Here is an 18,424-nt window from a genome sequence, read left to right on the forward strand (position 1 = left end):
TTGGGGAGGCTTTTTTTTTTTTTTTGGTGAAACACAATGCTGTTGCAGAGGAGACTTTGCTTCTTAGCTAGGCTTTTAATATTCTCGTGCTCTACCTGGACCTACTTTGAAAATGCTGCCTTGGCAGACTCTCTCAAGTTGAAGGATTTTTTTGGCAACAGAATCTAAACAATATACCTAAAAGGTATGTTTTGCCAGCTCCACAGAACTGCTTAAAACATATTTGATTTCATCTATGCCATTTGGAGCATGTCAGAAGTTTGTAAGGAAATGTTGTCCCAGGTGGGTAAACAGCAAGTGACCTATAAAGTAGACAGATTAAATCAATCCCACAAAAAAGGAACATTTCACCTATGGGATCTAACTTCTATGTATAAGGTAAAAAATGTGTCCATCAACCAGAAAGTAAAACAGATGATAAGCAAACTATGTTTATCCTTTTGATGTCTATCTTGTCCCAGATGTTTAAAAGACAGAAGTCAGACAGTGTGACAGTCTAAGCTTAAAAGCATAAACAATTAAAAGCGGAATCTTTAATTGTGGTTTTAGAGATCAACACACAGAGCTTAAACTATATTGTGCACTTTGGGAACTTTCCTAAAACTAAAAGCCTCCATCCCTCTCCATTAACTCTCAATGTGTGTAAACTAATGTTAACTGTTCTTAGACATCAGTCTTAACTTCTCTATGTTTATTCAATGCAATAGAAAAGTTGCCAGCACCAGTTACGCACAAGAGGAAAAAACTGCTTCCAACAGAAAAGATCCCTGTGTCAGCTCAGATACAGCTTTTCTGGCCTCCTTCAAAACACCAGAGCTATCTGGTGTCTGAAGTCAGACAACATTGCCATATAATAAGGACCTTATGCAATGGAATCATCTGTAACATAGTGAAATCATCAACAAACCAGTATTGTTTATAATTATAGCAACAAAACAAGATTCCCACGCGAAACCAAGAAGGAACATCATTCATATCGAAAATGCCAACCCAAGTTTCAAAATTTCAGCGAGCAAGAAGTGTTGTTATTGAAACACCTTCAGTTCAATCAAGTTTGTCCTGAGCCAAGAGTACTGATTCTGGAATGTTCTTGGAGCATGGGGATCTTAGAGCAAATGTGTCCTTGCCCTCCCCACCCAAAGCAGACCACTGCAGGACTGGGAGTTGACTTCTGCAGCTGCTGAAACTGGTATTCATACCAGTCCCACTTTTGCAGCTTTGAAATGAAAACAACGGGAATGTGAATTTCATTAAACAGCTGAAGGCTCCATGGAAGGCCTCCCTAATCCCATTAAAAAACGTGTTCACTTTTGGGGTAGAGGGGGGAGGTGTTAAGTGGAAAGACAGAGGTAAGAAACTTTACGTGATCTCAAACAGACTTTTTGTGCCATTCAACATTAGTGATGAAAGGTTATCGCATTTGCTAATTACAAGTGCAAGGGGAGAGGGAAGCAAGGCATTCATTATTATAAACACAGTTGAACAGCTTTTGTCTAAAGTTAGTCTTACAAGGTTGCTGGGCTGTTTAGTGGTTTGGTTTTGCTTGGTTGTGGGGTTTTTAAAATGTTTTCAATGTACACATGAAATAATGCAATGTCAAATATATGAATTTTGCTTGCTTCTTCCTTGAGCTATCCCTATGATGGACTTACTATAGACCAGTACTCCATTTATTAACTAATAGTCTTCAATGACATGATAGTATGTTCACTAACAATGAACTGATGATGTAAAAATGGAAAAATAAAGTCAAAAAAGCACACCACGTTTAATCAAAATTACTCTCTGGAGCCAGAAAGTCTGGAATTCTTGGCATTGTGCTTAATGTAAGATATATTCATGCATTACCTCAGGAATGATGTTTCCCGTGCTATAACTGTTAAAATGGTAATCAATTATAGAAGTCTCAGATTAACATAATCTCTCTGAAGTTGAGAGCAAACTTCAAATGGTTCACAGAGATACTATTTTGCTTATGAAATAGGACAGAAAGACTCAATTCTTAGGTAACATCACAACAAAGTGAAACAGTTTTGTAACAAAACTAGAGGGAAAGTACCTTGACATGAAAGTAGTTAACTTGTGGGGAAACAAATATTCAGTAGACAGGCATGGCAGCACTTACACAAAACACTGGGAAAAATAAAGGTCACTTCATTTGAAAACATTTCCAGTCAAATATCAGATGAAGTAGTAATCGCTGAAGCAGGCAGCCTCTACGTATTGAAAAGCACAGCTTCAACAACAAGGACTCTTACAACTCCACTAACATTTTGCCAGTATGTAAACGAAAGTATTATCTCAATCTTATTTTTCTTTACCTGAATATTGAAAATGCAAGCAATCCTGATTGCACATCGTATGCCCTCCAAACAAAGCGAGGCAACCTCTGTGTCATCACAGTCCTGTAGCCCCACACTGAATGCTGCTAGAAAAGGTGTCCATGCCAACTGGAAAGTATGTAAAAGAAAAGTCACATTAGCAAATGTTAGTGATTGAAGGCAATGTTACAGTTTCAGCATTTTGCTAAAGTGTAAATTTTGTCCCTAACTCACATTGTTAACCCTGAGGTTGCCTTTTGCCAAAGAGGAAAACAAATACAATGGATGCGAGACATAGAAGTATGGTTAGAAGAGACATGAAGTCATGCATATTGACGCTCCCCTCAAGAATCACAGAATGGGAGGGGTTGGAAGGGACCTTTAGAGATCATCTAGTCCAACCCCCCTGCAGAAGCAGGGTCACCTAGATCAGGTCGCATAGGAATGTGTCCAGGGGGGTCTTGAAGACCTCCAAGGAAGGAGACTCCACACCCTCCCTGGGCAGCCTGTGCCACTGCTCTGTATTCCACTTCCTCTCCTAACAACCAACACACACAACCATCTTCAGATAAATGGAAAAAACCCAAAAATGAAAGAAAATCAAACCCCAAAGCTCTGTCAGTTAGATATCTATTGTTAGGTATCTATCTTTACCTTTGCACAGTAAGAAACAACGTTCATAGTCAATAGTTATTGCAAGAAGCAACACAGTGTATAATAGGTTCCTTTATGATTTTAAGTATGTACTTGAATAACATCAGAAGGAGAAAAAAAAAAGGTATTGTGAAACAGGGTTGCAAATCTTACTAATTCCACTAAAACTATGGTAAGACAACAACAGTAATAGACAGGACATGACTCTTTCCCTGATTTCTCTGCTTTTTACTTGGTTACCCCGGCTCTCCAGTTTTTTTTATATTTAAACCACTGTTGATGTTTCACATTCCTCTCGCCTTAGGAAGGACTGAGAGTATAATATACCCAACTAAAAGTTATTCCAGGACAGTCCACATGGTCCTGTCCTTATGGTCAAGGCTCCTTCTCCCAAAGGCAGAAAAATCAATTGGAAGACTCAGAGGATCCTGCCATAATTATACAGAGTTCTGGAGAGGAAACTCAGGGTACTCAGAATGATTTTAGAAATAAATTTACCTGCAGTCATCCCTGATGAAATGCAGAGTCAATGTGCACAGTAGACAGCAACAGATTTGACAATTTCATAATGATGTACTGCAGAACTTCTGTTTAATTTAAGCCAGCAATTCCAAAACCACTACTTCAGGAAAGTATTTAATGCTTGCACACACCAAACCATAACTCTGGGACAGTATTAGACACCAGATGAATTCTTACATTCAGGCTTTAATTCCCTATTGCATGATCTTTAAAGGCCACTTCCAAATCAAACTATTTTATGTTCCAGAAGTGTGTGTTTATCATCACACTCCCTTCTAATTTTTTATTCCTATTGAAACCAAAACTAACCTTAAAAATCACAAAATTGAAATACTTGAAGAAGTATCTAGAGATCTGCACAGTCTGCTTTATAACTAGATTTATGCTGTTATTTATGGAGACTGTTCTGTCATCAAAGGCAAAAATTAAGCCTCTAAGCCAGACAAATTAATTTTGGGATGCTCAGGTGGGTACATAAAGGGTTTTTTTTTTCCTGCTTTAATCACTTAGCAAATCTATTTGTAAATATAGTTCTATTTATATCTAACTAGGTATTTATCTTTTCGATAGTTTATTTATAGGATAATTTTTACACTGACATTAATGGGTGGAAAAGACAGCAACATTTTATAAATTTCTAATTAAAATAAAAATTTAAAAGTCTCAATAAAAATGTGAAATTAAATATTTTACTACTTCAGTTCTTTCTTTCAGAAGACATCCCCCTGTTTAATACATTACTTTGTCCTCAGTAATTTAGTTAACGAACATCCTAAAGCAAGAAGACTTCCAATTCTTAGCAACTTCACAAAAGACATTTAGAGTGTTAATTTACTCTGATATTCCATATTTTACCTGTTTCAAAATGGATTTTGCAATACTGTTCAGATTCTAAAGGCTAGAAATGCTACAGAGTAATAGGGCTAGTATTTTAAGTAAAAATGTCCATGAATTTTAAAGATGCTGCCTACAAATTATTTCCTTTCAGCCCTTAAGGAAGCCCCTAGAGAGAAACGATGTAGACTACACCTCTAAGTTACACTCTGAAAACAGGTCTTAAAAAAGGCTTAATTTAGCATTATTCTGTACATAGTACTCTCCTATTAATATGGTGATAAAGAACTCAGAAGTTTGTCTCAGTTTGTAACAGTCCTACAGATAGATACTAAGTGTGCTGAGGTGGCCAAGAAAACCAATGGCATCCTGATGTCTATCAGAAATAGTGTGGCCAGCAGGACCAGGGAAGTGATTGTCCCCTTGTACTTGGCACTGGTGAGGCTGCAGCTGGTGAGATTGCACTTGAACTACTGTGTTGAGTTTTGAGCCTCCAGCTGCAAGAAAGACACTGAGGTGCTGGAGCGTGTGCAGAGACAGGCAACAAAGCTGGTGAAGGGTCTAGAGAACAAATGCGATGAGGAGAGGCTGAGGGAGCTGGGGTTAGCCTGGAGAAGAGGAGGCTAAGAGGAGACACGATCACTCAGTACAACTACCTGAAAGAGGGCTGTAGTGAGGTGGGGGTGGGTTGGTCTCTTCTCCCAAGTAATGAATGACAGGACAAGAGAAAATGACCTCAAGTTGTGACAGGGGAGGTTTAGGTTGGATATTAGGATCTTTTTTTTCCCCTGGAAGGGCTGTTGAGCATTGGAACAGGCTGCCCAGCTTAAGTGGTTGAGTCAAAAAAGATGTGTTGATGTAGCACTTAGAGAATTGGTTTCATGGTGGAATTGGTAAGGTTAGGTAGCATTAAGTTTACAGTTGGATTTGCTCTTAAGGGTCTTTTTCAACTTAAAAGATTCTGTGATTCTTGAGCCTAGAGCTCAACCTGACCTCACAGCACACTGCTTCAGGGAATATTTGGTTATTGCAATAGTAGTGACCTGTGGCTTTACCACCCTCAAGCAGTTCACAAAGGGTTTGTATAAGGATCACTACTTGCACAAGGGCAGTAAATGAGAGCACAACTATTTGCAATGGTAAGAGCCCAGTTATTTATTTCACTGGTAGTTAACAGTTATGATTTATACCCAAGACCATATCCAATAGCATACTGAGGCATAATACACTACTGAACATGTTCTCTGTCTGAGAATCTGAATCACTGGTGCAGCAAAGGCATCTGTGATGCAGACAGCTTTGCACACACTCAATAGCCAAGAAGGGTGTTAAGAACAACACTTTAACACAAATCCAGCTACCTCACCCAAAAGTATATGACAGACCCAGCCTTTCTGAACTATTAATTTGTAACACATAACACTTGACAGAAGTTAGTTCTGATAACTGTTACCATAAAATGCAATGAAGTAATCTTCCCTAGAAGCAGCAGGAGGGACACAAAGAACTGGGATTAATCATTTCTCACTTTTATAAATTTGTTGCTTTGACTACACCACTATACTTGAAATACAAATCCTATCAAGTTTTTAACAAAAACACACTCCTCCTAACTCCACCATTGTATCAGGATGCTGCTTCTATCACCACACAAACTCTTTAAATCCCAGGATAAATGAAACTGGAGTAAAGGGTTCAAAATCTTTTCTTTCATGTAGCAACTTAAATAACGTAGAAAATCATTAAAACATAGAAGACATAAATATTTAGTATTTTCAACAAATCCTGTCAGTCAGTTTTAAGAAATTATGTGACATTCTACGTAAATACCTAAACATGTATCTCACCTTAAACATGGGTCTCACATGCTCCAGGTGTGTTGCACTAGTAAAAGGTGCCTGAACATGGCTCACTGCCTCCATAAGAGCTTTAGCTGTCTTAGCCATTTGTTCCATTTCCAGATTATACAGGAGTCTTCTCTGCTTTTCACTAGCAACACCTGCAAACACATTTTTTTTCCTCTCATTTGTGCATCTTTAGCAGTGGTGTCTTCAGGAATATGATTTTACATTCTTCATTAAATGCCATACAGAGATGCATTTTTGGTACTAACTTTATATTCTGAAATTACCACATCACCAAGATATTTCTTTTACAGAATAGACAAAATTGAACTGAAGGCAGACTTACGTATGAAATGTAACCTCATTTTAAACCTTTACAGAGTTTTAAGATTTGCAGAACAAATACTACTTCTCATTCACCTCAACTGATAGCATAAACAGTCCATTCACCAAGCTAAATTCAAAGTGAACAGAAGTTTCACAGCAATCCATCAGCACAGAAAACAATAGAAATAAGTGGACGTGAACTACCTTAATCACCTTTTCATTTCAGTAATGGAGCCTCCATCTCATCAAGAAAGTGAAACCCTAGTAGCATGTCATAATCAGCTTATCTAAACTGACAATAAAACATTACCTTAATTGAATGAATACTGAAAATAACATGGATTCTTTTTTCCAGATGCAAATTTCCTGTTCATAAGGCTAACCTAAGACTTAAAGGTAGTAAAATTTTACTATGTCAGGGAAAAGTAAATTCTCTCTTAATGTCCTCTGTGGAAAAACTAGAACCAATAACATCTGATTACTCATATTGTGCAATACACACAAAAGTTTTTCTGGTATTTGACAGAGGGAAAGATAATTAATTTCAAAAGTGTATAAATTAGGGCCTTAAAAAGCAAATAAAGCAAAAATTTTGAAGATAATAGACTGGTTGTTGCAGGAACACACAACTGTTGCCTTAGAAATAGAAGTCACACTACTGTGTTTGCTCTGCACTATGTCTTTCAGCAACACTGTTACTTCATGAAGCCTTCAAATACATTTCCTTATGTTGCTGTTCAACAGCAATACCCGTCTTCTCCATGGTCAATGGACTGAATACCAGGAATTGAGATGCAAAAGGAAGTGAAAATAACCAGTTGCATTTAACACAGACTTGAAGGCAGCATCACATGTTTATGTTAAAAAGAAAAAGGATATGAAATTAGAAGTTAGGACTCATCTCCAGTTAGGTAAGTGGTGCTTGCTTCATTCACCTCTTACTTTAAAAATGAGATGGCTTCAAAACACTGAAGAGCCAACACTTTGAAGAAAGCTAACACTGCAACTACTTACTTTGTTTACTGGATTTTGTGGGTATGGTTAATTCTTTTGTTTCTTTCATTGAAATCTTCTTTCCAGCTATTTCATTATAGATAGCAGATAAATATTCTTCAGGAAGATCTTTACTGTCATTGATGCCTCTATTCATTTTAATATACTGTTCTTTTGTCATTTTATTCTTAACCTGAAACCCAGAAAGAAACTATTAATAAGAACAAAGAAGGCAAGTTCATAGCAGTTACAATGCTGTCTATAATGCTGACAAGCCATCAAGAATAAACCTGCTGATTCAGCAGGTATTTTGAAATATCTAACATATGCAAGACTACACTGTCAAATCTCAAAATAACACAAGGCCACGTGGACATTACAACACAAACATTCAGCAGGATCTGCAGATCAGACATACATGAAAAAAAAAAAGTGTTTTATCTTGCTATAAAGACCAAGCCATTTATTTTAAACAATCCCATAATCTCATAAGAAACCAATACTCTTTCCAGATATTGCTTAAATAAATGATGATGGCTAATCACCACAACTTTGAATATAACACACTGTAGAAGTGAGCTGCATCTATCAAAATAAAGCTGCATTATTTTTTCCATCAGAGTAACATCAGGAGCAGATCTGTGTTAACATCAACGAGTGATAATTACACAAGCTCTGCCTTTGACTGTAGGTTACATCACTACTGTAAGTGCCATAATAAAAAAGCAAATCCACACAATTCCTATTCAGCACAGAGTAGGGAAATGATAACTTACAGAAAGGTGTAACTTAAACAGCTTAAAAATCTCAACATTCATTAAACAAAATACTGTACTTAAAAAATGTACAAACATATGCTATCATATTTCTTACATACATACTGGTGTTAAATTGACATAATGGTTTTGAAATCACACTGACCCAAAGCCTGAAAACTGCATGTCTATAGATTACATAACCTTTTTTTAACAACATACCTGTGGACTGTGAAGATCTGTTGTTAACATGATAATTGAGTAAGCTAAAACATATGCAGTATCTGCACTAGCAAAAAGAGTTTGCCTGAAGTGAGAAAGAAAAAGAACACCAAATTTAATATATTAGGTTTTTTTACTTATTATTCAGCTTTCCAAAGTTCTGAAGGCAAATTATGGCTTACCCTTGGTTACATTCTAAATATCTAGCAGCAAATTTCTCCATTAGGCGATCAATTTTTTGAGCCTCTCCTGGAAGACGAAATCCCTCTAGAAACATGCGCAGCGCTGAAACAAAATCCTTTCCTGAGAAGTCGTGTTGATCTACATATGCATACATGACTTCTTTGTTAAATTTATCATTGTCTCCCAGGAACTCCCCAACCTGAGTCTAAAACAAGAACAGAAAAGACAACCTAGTGCATTTACACTGGATAAAAAAAGCCCAATAAATAAGAACAACAGAGTCATATTGGCCATAGAGGCCTATATGCAGTTAATCAAGACACATTCCTCCCACTTATCTACTTTCTACAAGTGTTCTGGCCATATATGTACACAAAAGTTAAAAATTTGGTTTGATGGCTGATTCTCAGTTCTAATACTGAGATTTGTTACTTCAGTCACAGCTGCAAGCATCTACAAGTCTTTCCTTAGAAAACAATGGGGGTAGCTACTAAGAACAATGGTGCGGACTGCTGATTCAGAAAGCTAAGTTCTTTGTGGCAATACCAACATGAGACATTCCTACCCTCCTCAGCCACATATTGCATGACCCTTCCCAGTTCAGCATCAGCTGCTAGCTGTAAATAATGTTATACACTTAAAACCCCTATATTGTGAATCAAAATTGGTATTAAAAAAAACAGCATGAACAAAAACAATCATCAGGAAAACAGTTTTCTTACCGAATCTAATCTTTCCTCCTGATGCAAGAACTGAGCAATATCTTCAGGTGTAGTGCCAAGCATTCCTTGTTCTTGCAGGTACTGAATCCCTCTCTTTGGTTTCTTATTGAATCTGTAAAATTAAGATGGAACGAGAGTTAATCTTTTTACACATGCACAAAGTCTTACTAGCTTAATTAAAAAGATTCAATGATTTTCGATGAGGTATTGAAAATCTACATATTAAATATTTTTCCTTTATCAAACTGTGCATTAGATAACAATAAGATGTTATCTTTTATGATTATTCCCTTCATTACTGGATTATTTTATGATTTTTTTTTCCTCCTGTAAACAGCCTTCTCTTCCTCTTTGCTACATAACTGCCAGCATGGCATCTGAGCACCTCCCAGTAAGGAGAGTTAAACACCATCATTTACTCTGGCAGTTGTGAAGAAAAAATGCACTCCACAGAAATAGAAAAGGTTTGGCCTGGAAAGGAACAATTATGGTCTGTCGTTTTTTGGTTTTCTTTATGAAAAAAAAATCAAGAAATCCAAGAGCTGCCTGCAAGAATGGAAACGTACAAGACAAGGAACCAGGTAATCAAAAGACATCGAAACCCTAAAAAATTGAGGCATGTTTGTTCAGGGTCTGAGAACTGTGCAACAGAAAAATGTTTATTTTTGCATGAAGTGACCTCACTGAACAGATAAGTTGACAAGGCTGAAACTACACAGAACTCTCATGTCAAATTGCACTGAGAAATTATACTATCCTCCAGTTCCAATCATGACAAGTTAATTACTCAGAAGGAAGCATCAGCTTTAGCATACAGGTACTTCCATCACTAATGTGTACGCTACACCAGGCTGTATTCAACTGATCGCATGAGTTCAATGTTCTTTTTACCCAAATATAAAAATCTTATTTTTAGACAAGCAGGTCTGGAGAAAAAAGAACAAACATTCAGAGTACTCATCTTCTAGCTGTGAGGAATTAGGTTAACACAAAACACTGTTGACAGGCTCCAAAGGGGACACCATTCAGCACTCTTTCACCAGAGGAAGTGCTGTTACATCCAGAGATTTTTTCCTAACACAAGAGGAGTATCTATGAGGAGAAGGAAGAAAAACCCAGGAATCTTCATAGCTCCAAAAGAATCCACCCTCCCATGGGTGATAAAAGGGCACTCACAAGTCAATTCCTTGTTCTATTATTTCCTTTTGTTGCTTTAGGACCTCAAACTGCTCTGGGTTGTCAGTGCCAGACATCTGTGTGCTGTAACTGCCAATTCCTGACGAAGCAGTAGAATCCAAGGAATTTAAGCTTCCGTATCTGTTAATTGTCTCAGGGTGTTTGGTTTCATTACTGTCCTGTTCAGTGGGTTTTTCCTGGCCTATAAATTGGAAAGAGTTACATGCAGACAAAAACATACAGTGAAAAGAAATTAAAATTCCAATTATTCTTCAAATCCTCTCTGAAGGCTTCTAATACTTACTACATTTATTTTAATTAATCTATTTATTTTTATACAAATATTCTGCTTTATTTTTGCTTGGGAAAATAACTAAAAAAAATCATTACAATGTCAACATCTAACCCTTAAATTACAACTGTAATTTGTAGGCACTTGGGGGAAAAAATGTGCAACTAAGAAATTCAATTACAGATCCTTCCTTTTATTTCAAGTCCAATGTTGCTTTTGACCTGAAGTAAAGTTCCACTTAAATATAAGAAAAAACTATTTCACTGTGAGGGTGAGGGAGCCCTGGCACAGGCTGCCCAGAGGGGTTGTGGTGTCTCCCTCCTTGGAGGTCTTCAAGACCCGCCTGGACATGTTCCTATGCAACTTGATCTAGGTGAACCTGCTTCTGCAGGGGGATTGGACTAGATGATCTCTAAATGTCCCTTCCAACCCCTACCACTTTGTGATTCTATGAAACTACTCTTAAGTTTTTTAAACAGACTGTCTAAAAGTGTTTATGATCAGACATGCCAAAGAGCTGGTGCTCTCAGTTGACCAAGACAGCAGTGCTAACCATCTCCAAAAATGTTACTGCCCCACCTAGCAACTTCAGGTGCTTAATTTGAAAATTCTGGCATAACATTAGTACTTTTCATCTCAGGATAGATGGAAATAAGATTAAACAAGTAACGATTTAGCTACTTCACTGCCTACAACACCGAAAGCTCGGTAGCTACATATTAATATTTTTTTTGAAATGCTCTCCATTCAGCTTGCTTCAGTAGTGATTTAATCAATATGAAGTTAGATAAAATTAGGAGAGTAGGTTTCGATCCTTTTAAAATCAGAAATACAAAAAAATCCCAGAGTTCAGTAATTTTCAGTGAAGTAACTTCTAGAAATTCATATAACTAAGGAAAGATAACTTAGACAACTTGTTTAAATGACACGAACTCAAATCTATCAATACTTCTACCAAAGGAAAAAAAAAGTTTATTCTCTCTTTTTTTTAAATGCAAGAGGTTTTACCAATCTGGACACAAATAGTAAATTTATATATATCTTGGAAAAATGCACTAAACTCTGCAGCATCTCTTTGCTAAACCCAGAAGAAATACATCACATGTCTTACCAAGTGTTGTCTGAGAATTTGGATTTACATACTGATCTTTACTCCACTCCACCATGCACTTCAAGATTGATACTAAGCATTCCAGCCCTTTTTTCCTCAAACTTAATTCCTATAAAAGATATCAAAAGCAAAACATTATTGGAATGGTGAGTTTAGTCTTATCATGCCAAGAAACACAAAGCTTCATGAAGTTTAGTGGAATGTTTACCTGAACATTGGACATGCCAAGTTCCTGGCTACCCCTTCCTTGAGCAATCTTTGATAGGTCATTAACCAGTCTTTCAAATATATTTGCTGCATTTAAATCACAGTCATAGTTCACGTAGATGTCCACTACACTCTGGGCATCTATAAACAAAGTGTCATTGTCAAACTTGTAACCAAAATTAATATCATTCCACAAAGGCAAGTACAGTTTTGTTCTTTAGCACAAATATATAAAAACTAGAACCAAATAGTCTTCAATACCTGCACATATCCTTGTCAGTGTTTGTATAACCATCCATTTATGATCAAACGAGCTAGTAGAAGTTTCCAAGATATACAGGAAAATTTCCTTGAAGAAAACCTAACAAATATTCCAAGAAGAGAAAGGAAAAAAAAAAAGAGAATGTTACAAGTCAACCAACTTTGATGGCCAATATTCTGACATAATTTTTAAAGCAGTACTTCAGAAGTACAGGAGATAAGAGAGGAAAAAAAAAAGAGGAAAGGAGGAAATATTGATATGTACATGATATAGTCAAATTAGGAATTTGGATAATTCCTTGTGTACTTCTGGAGTTCTGTCTAGCTGAAAAAATTGGTTTATATTCTGAACACTCAAAACCAATACCACCTGAAGGACAATTTAGCCTAACAACATATCTAAGGTGCTGTAAGAGTTCATTGGGATTTTGAAAGGCAAGTTATTACCTCACCACAAAAGATTTTTTCTATGAGCTGATGATATGGCACAACATAACAAACAGCCACTTATGCCAATGTAAAGTATTGGATTTTCATTAGAAGGGACAGATCTTGACAAAAAAGAATCATTCTACAGTATTAGATTATTGGAAAAGGGTAATGTTTGGGTAGCACAAAAAATGCAGTAGGTCCATTAATAAGAAGTTATTCTTACCTAAAATAGATATTACTGTTCCCTGAAATCCCTTTAATACAGATGCTTTTGTTTGGAACACAGACTACTTTATCCCCTCTCACCTAGCTCCTTAACAGGTCTGTTAATATTATAGGCTGGCTATTTCAGCTGAGCATGCTTAGCAGCTAAGGTAGGCTTCATTTGTTTCTTCCCTAAGCAGCAGGAACTGCTGTAACTACATATGAACTTGAAATGTTAACTGATACATGGCATTACATCACCATCCTACACAGCATTACATCACCGTTCTGCAATTCCAAGAGTTCAACTCTTCACAGCCAGCTGTGGCTATCAAATCCTCCATCATTTACATCTTATTTGCATTTCAGATATTTTAAATTGCTATCTATCATGATGGTACTTACTGCAACTCATGTCACAGAAGTGAGACTTTATTCCCAATATATCATAAAAGTGAACCAGAAAGGAGCTAATGATTTAGTTTGGTCAATTGGAAATGAGAGTTTTAAGATTGTTTATTCACAGCTATGAAAGGGTGGTAATGGTAAGTATGGCTAAATGACATCACAAATTCCCTGACGTCTAGGACTTGATTTGCTGCAAATATATTCATTGACCCATTTAGAAATAAAGTTACAATATACAATTAAGGTATGACTCAAACTGTTTTAACTGTTGGAGGGCAGTGTTAGCTGAATTTTTAAATCAAAGGACAAAAGAGGGTCATTTCCAACAGATTCTGAAAATATTATTTTAAAATATGTCAAAAATTTCTTTCACAGATGAAGAATGCAGTCTTAATCCTAAAATACATAGATTTTGCATATTATAAATCAGAGCATATGGTTTTCCTTACAGCTCCAAGACTCAAACTGAATGTGAAGTTATGTACTTGTCTACCCACATCTTCTGAATAACCTTTAGGATCAGTAACTGAAAGAGGAGAAATTCTTAGCTCACAACCAGGAAAAAGAATGAGTTTCTAGAAATTGCCGTTCCTGTACTTTGTAATAGATGGATACTTGGGCAGCATCAAGGTTTTGGCTTTCATATTTGTGAGGAGGAAATACAGCCCTGCTATGTAATGATGGTGCTAATTTAGCATATTCTAGAAGCTGCGACAATAGTTCAGTGTTCCCTACATCAAATTTTCCGGAGATATGTCTTCCTTTTCAGTTTGGAGTTTGGGGAGAGGATGGCAGTGATGGAAGCTCATCAAACTTCTGTCAGAGAAACCAGATTGCAATGCATTTACCACCTACGCACTGACTTGTAAGCTCTGTGAACACTTAGAGCATCCAACACTTTCTGGGAAGTGAGCAGGCTGTGTGACTGAAGAGCAGCTCAGCCCAGTCTGTCTGATGTGCTGAACACCACACGTGCATTGCAGTCGTATTGAGCATATAATTTTGTCCAGAAAGTCTTCAAAATGCATCATATTTTCAAGGCACATTGAATTAATCATTACAATTGTATTTCTATCTGAACTGCGCTCAAGGAAACACTTATTATTTCTTTCCCCCTAAAGGCATCAAAAGAACCTGGAAAGTGATCAGAACACACTATCCTTCTGTCATGGTATTGGCAAAATCAGGTTCTTCTTCCAAAGCCGCCACAACATACCAACTTATTCAATGACATCCACAGATGCAGAAATCTCTTAATTCACAATTACGTAATTCTTTCAGTTTGAAAAGACTCTTAATATTATCAAGTCCAACCACCAACCTCATAATGCCAAGCCCACCATGACACCATCTACTTAAGCACTTCATCTAATCATCTCAAATATCTCCAGGGATGGCAACCCACTACCTCTCTGGGCAGCCTGTTCAAATGCCTAACAGTGAAAAAGTTCTCCCTAATGTCCAATCCAAACCTCTTCTTGCACAACTTTAGGTCACTATCTCTTCTCCTATTATTCGTTACTTGGGAGAAGAGACCAATTCCCACCTCATTACGGTCTCCTTTCAGGTAGTTACAGAGAGCATCTATGTCTTCCCTCATCCTCCTCTTCTCCAGACTAAATGATCCCATTTCCCTCAGCTGCTCCTCATCAGACTTGTTCTCCAGACCTTTCACCAGCTTCATTGCCTGTCTTTGTACATGCTCCTGCATCTCAATGTCCTTTTTGTAGTGAAGGGCTCAAAACTGGACACAATACTCAAGATGTGGCCTCACCAAGTACATGGAGAAAAATCACTTCCCTGGTCCTGCTGGCCACATTGCTTCTGATACAGGCCAGGATGCCTTCTTGGCCACCTGGGCACACTGCTGGCTCATGTTCAGTCAACTGTCCACCAACACTCCAAACTCTTTTTCTGCAGGACAGCTTTCCAGCCAGTTTGCCCCAAGCCTGTAGCACTGCATGGGGTTGCTGTGGCCGAACTACAGGACCCAGTACTTGGTCTTGTTAAATCTCATACAATTGGCCTCAGCCCATAGATCCAGCCTGTCCAGGTCCTTCTGAAGATCTTTCCTGTCCTCAAGCAGGTGTATACTCTCACCCAGCTTCATGTCATCTGTGAAATTACTGAGGGTGCACTTGATCCCTTCATCAAAATGACTGATAAAGATGTTCAACAGCTCAGGCCCCAGCACTAAACCCTGGGGAACACCACTGGTGGATGGCCACCAAACACATTTAACTCCATTCCACATCACTCTCTGGGCCTGGCTGTCAAGTCAGTTTTCCACCTAGTGTAGAGTGGATCCATCTAAGCCATGAGCAGCCAGTTTCTTCAGAAGGATGCTGCTGGAAGTGGTGTCAAAGGCTTTACTGAAGTTCAAGTAGATCACATCTACAGCCTTTCTCTCATTCACACAATCAAAGAATCTTAAGAATTGGAAGGGACCTCGAAAGATCTAGTGCAACCCCCCTGCCTGAGCAGGGCCACTTAGACTAGGTCACACAGGAACTTGTCCAGGTGGGTTTTGAATGTCTCCAGAGAAGGAGACTCCAACAAATCATCTAGGCAGCCCATTCTAGTGCTCCATCACCCTCACAGTGAAGAAATTCTTCCTTGTATTTATTTGGAACTTCCTATGTTCCAGCTGGTACCATTGCCCCTTGTCCTATCAATGGATATCATTGAGAACAGTCTGCCTCCATCCTAACACCTGTCATTTACATATTTGTAAACACTAATGAGGTCACCTCCCAGTCTCCTTCAAGCTACAGAGCCCCAGCTCCCTTGGCCTTTCATCATAAGGGAGATGCTCTACTCCATCATCTTGGTGGCCCTGCACTGAACTCTCTCCAGCAGCTCCCATCCTTCTTGAACTGAGGGGCCCAGAATTGGACACAATATTTCAGATGCAGTCTCATGAGGGGAGGCGGGGAAGAACCTCTCTCCACCTGCTGGCCACACTCTTCTTGATGCATCCCAGGATGTCATTGGCCTTCTTGGCCACCAGGGCACATTGCTGGCTCATGTTCAGTTTATTATCAACCAGGACTCCCAGGTCTCTCTCCTCACAGACACAAGAATATACCATTCAGTGAGTACATTCCCAATGTCTCAGAACCTGACTAACTCTTATTGCTAAGAATTTATCTCTACTTGTGACTCAAGGAGTTAAATCATCCACACACTTTTTAAAGAGAACTCAGAAAATGAGATTATCTTATTCAGGACATATATCAATGTAAGCACTGATATACAATGGCAAGTGGCTACAACAAATAGCTGGGATTTCCCCAGAAACTAAATACCTGCTCAAGTGACCACAAAAAGAATCCACAGTGCATTCCAAGTCACTAATTTTTTAGTTTTAAAATTCCTTTGAAAAAGACATGTATTATATAGTCTTTTCATAATTGTACTAATTTTCTTAATTTGTGCTACATAGTGCCAAGATAAAACTTCCTAATTGCACTATTCAACATTAGCTGACTGAGCTTATCCACAAACCGATTTCTGAGTTTCACAGTCATTCTGTGGTAATACCATGACACAGCCAACAGAAAATTGCCATTAATTAAACTCATATAGTAATAGTAGTGAGTATAGGCATAAATTATGATTGTAAAAATTCATCTCAAACATAGAGTAAATAAACTTAACTTCTACACTATAGAATTTATTAGTTTATGTTGATGTCTACTCTTAAGTGATGAAATGTCCTCCTTATTAGGTACTCCATTTCATGTTCTACTAAAAATGATGCTATTTTTTTTAACAGCCCTACAAGTTTCCCCACTGCCTTCTACTTCACCAAAAGCTTAATGCTGCCACAAGTGTCACATTACTTATGATGTTACAGAGCAAATCTTATTTAATCTCTGACTATTCCAAAGGAAATGCTGACATTTTATTCAAAGGGGCTCTCAAGGGTCTTACTGCAAACAGGTTCATTGCCACTGGGGAGAAAAAAGAGCTTCTATGCATGGAAAGATTGGACAAGTCTTACATAAAAGCTGAGATTCAGAAATGCAAACAAATTTATCAAAGCAAGACCAAGCTACACAGAAATATAAACAAACATTCACTTATTACTTCCCCACATCTTATATTAGAAATTCATGTAACTTACCTCAATCTGCATCTTTAGATGAGTCTTAAAGTTTGAGAGGAGGGTAAGAAATATGGAAAGTGAAAGTTCAAAAACTTCTGGAACTGATGAGACTCCATTTTTTGACAGTGCAACACAAAGGTACTGCTTAATAGCGTTAATAAACATCTCATTTGTCCTGAAGACAGGTCCTGCGTTTTGCAGGATGGAAAGAAGCAACTGCAATGAAAGAATCTTTGATCGCAGTTCATGAGATCTAGAACAAAACAATGCAGCACATTAGTGTAGTGTTAGTCGTAAAAGTAAAATATTCTCTTGTAGTCAAGATACAGCACTGATTGATTACATGATTTAACATGTGCAATGTTCATGAAATGAACTCAAATTTGACACAAATTGGAGTAGAAAGTGTCATAAAAAGACATTGATCTTTTCTGTTGGAGTGATTGCTCTTCAGCCAAGATGATGGGCAAAAATAATCTTTTCCACTTATTGTTTCTCTCTGTTGTTATTGAGCCACTCTCTCCTCTGCAGCACAGCATTGCAGAAGAGCAGCAATAGCAGGCAATGCTGCCCATCTTAGCCAGGTGACGAAGGGTGCTTTCTTTCCTTGTAGCGGGTTTTTGGAAGATCCCATCTAAAATATCCAGTCCATCTACAGAACCTTGACTACCAAAAGCCAGAAATTCCTCCTCTTCCTCTATTTCCATCAGCATGGAGAGAGTTGAATGACCATAAAGACAACAGGTGTACTGTCTGATCTACTTCCTCCCAACACTTAAGTCTCTTTTCTCAAATATGGTATCTTATATTGTTTATCAGTCACTGTCCCCATCCCTCTCTGAGAG

The 18,424-nt window shown here is 37.7% G+C and overlaps 1 protein-coding gene across 2 annotated transcripts in view; it reads right to left on the reverse strand.

The window, feature by feature from the left end:
* Positions 1 to 18,424, reverse strand: part of ARFGEF1 (ADP ribosylation factor guanine nucleotide exchange factor 1) — a 99,503-nt gene that overhangs the window by 25,372 nt on the left and 55,707 nt on the right. For both annotated transcript variants that reach the window (XR_009818665.1, XM_061995626.1), the window contains exons 10-20: positions 17,598 to 17,832; positions 12,425 to 12,524; positions 12,165 to 12,304; positions 11,957 to 12,065; positions 10,554 to 10,755; positions 9,378 to 9,489; positions 8,655 to 8,860; positions 8,473 to 8,557; positions 7,517 to 7,688; positions 6,179 to 6,330; positions 2,322 to 2,450 (exon numbers count right to left, since the gene is read on the reverse strand). Coding sequence is in view for 1 of the 2 variants with exons in the window: in XM_061995626.1 (XP_061851610.1) it covers positions 2,322 to 2,450; positions 6,179 to 6,330; positions 7,517 to 7,688; positions 8,473 to 8,557; positions 8,655 to 8,860; positions 9,378 to 9,489; positions 10,554 to 10,755; positions 11,957 to 12,065; positions 12,165 to 12,304; positions 12,425 to 12,524; positions 17,598 to 17,832 (1,642 nt within the window). In the remaining variant the exon portion in view is untranslated. The remainder of the gene's footprint in view (positions 1 to 2,321; positions 2,451 to 6,178; positions 6,331 to 7,516; positions 7,689 to 8,472; positions 8,558 to 8,654; positions 8,861 to 9,377; positions 9,490 to 10,553; positions 10,756 to 11,956; positions 12,066 to 12,164; positions 12,305 to 12,424; positions 12,525 to 17,597; positions 17,833 to 18,424) is intronic.

This window comes from Colius striatus, chromosome 4 (genome assembly GCF_028858725.1).
Source record: "Colius striatus isolate bColStr4 chromosome 4, bColStr4.1.hap1, whole genome shotgun sequence".
NCBI lineage: Eukaryota > Metazoa > Chordata > Aves > Coliiformes > Coliidae > Colius > Colius striatus.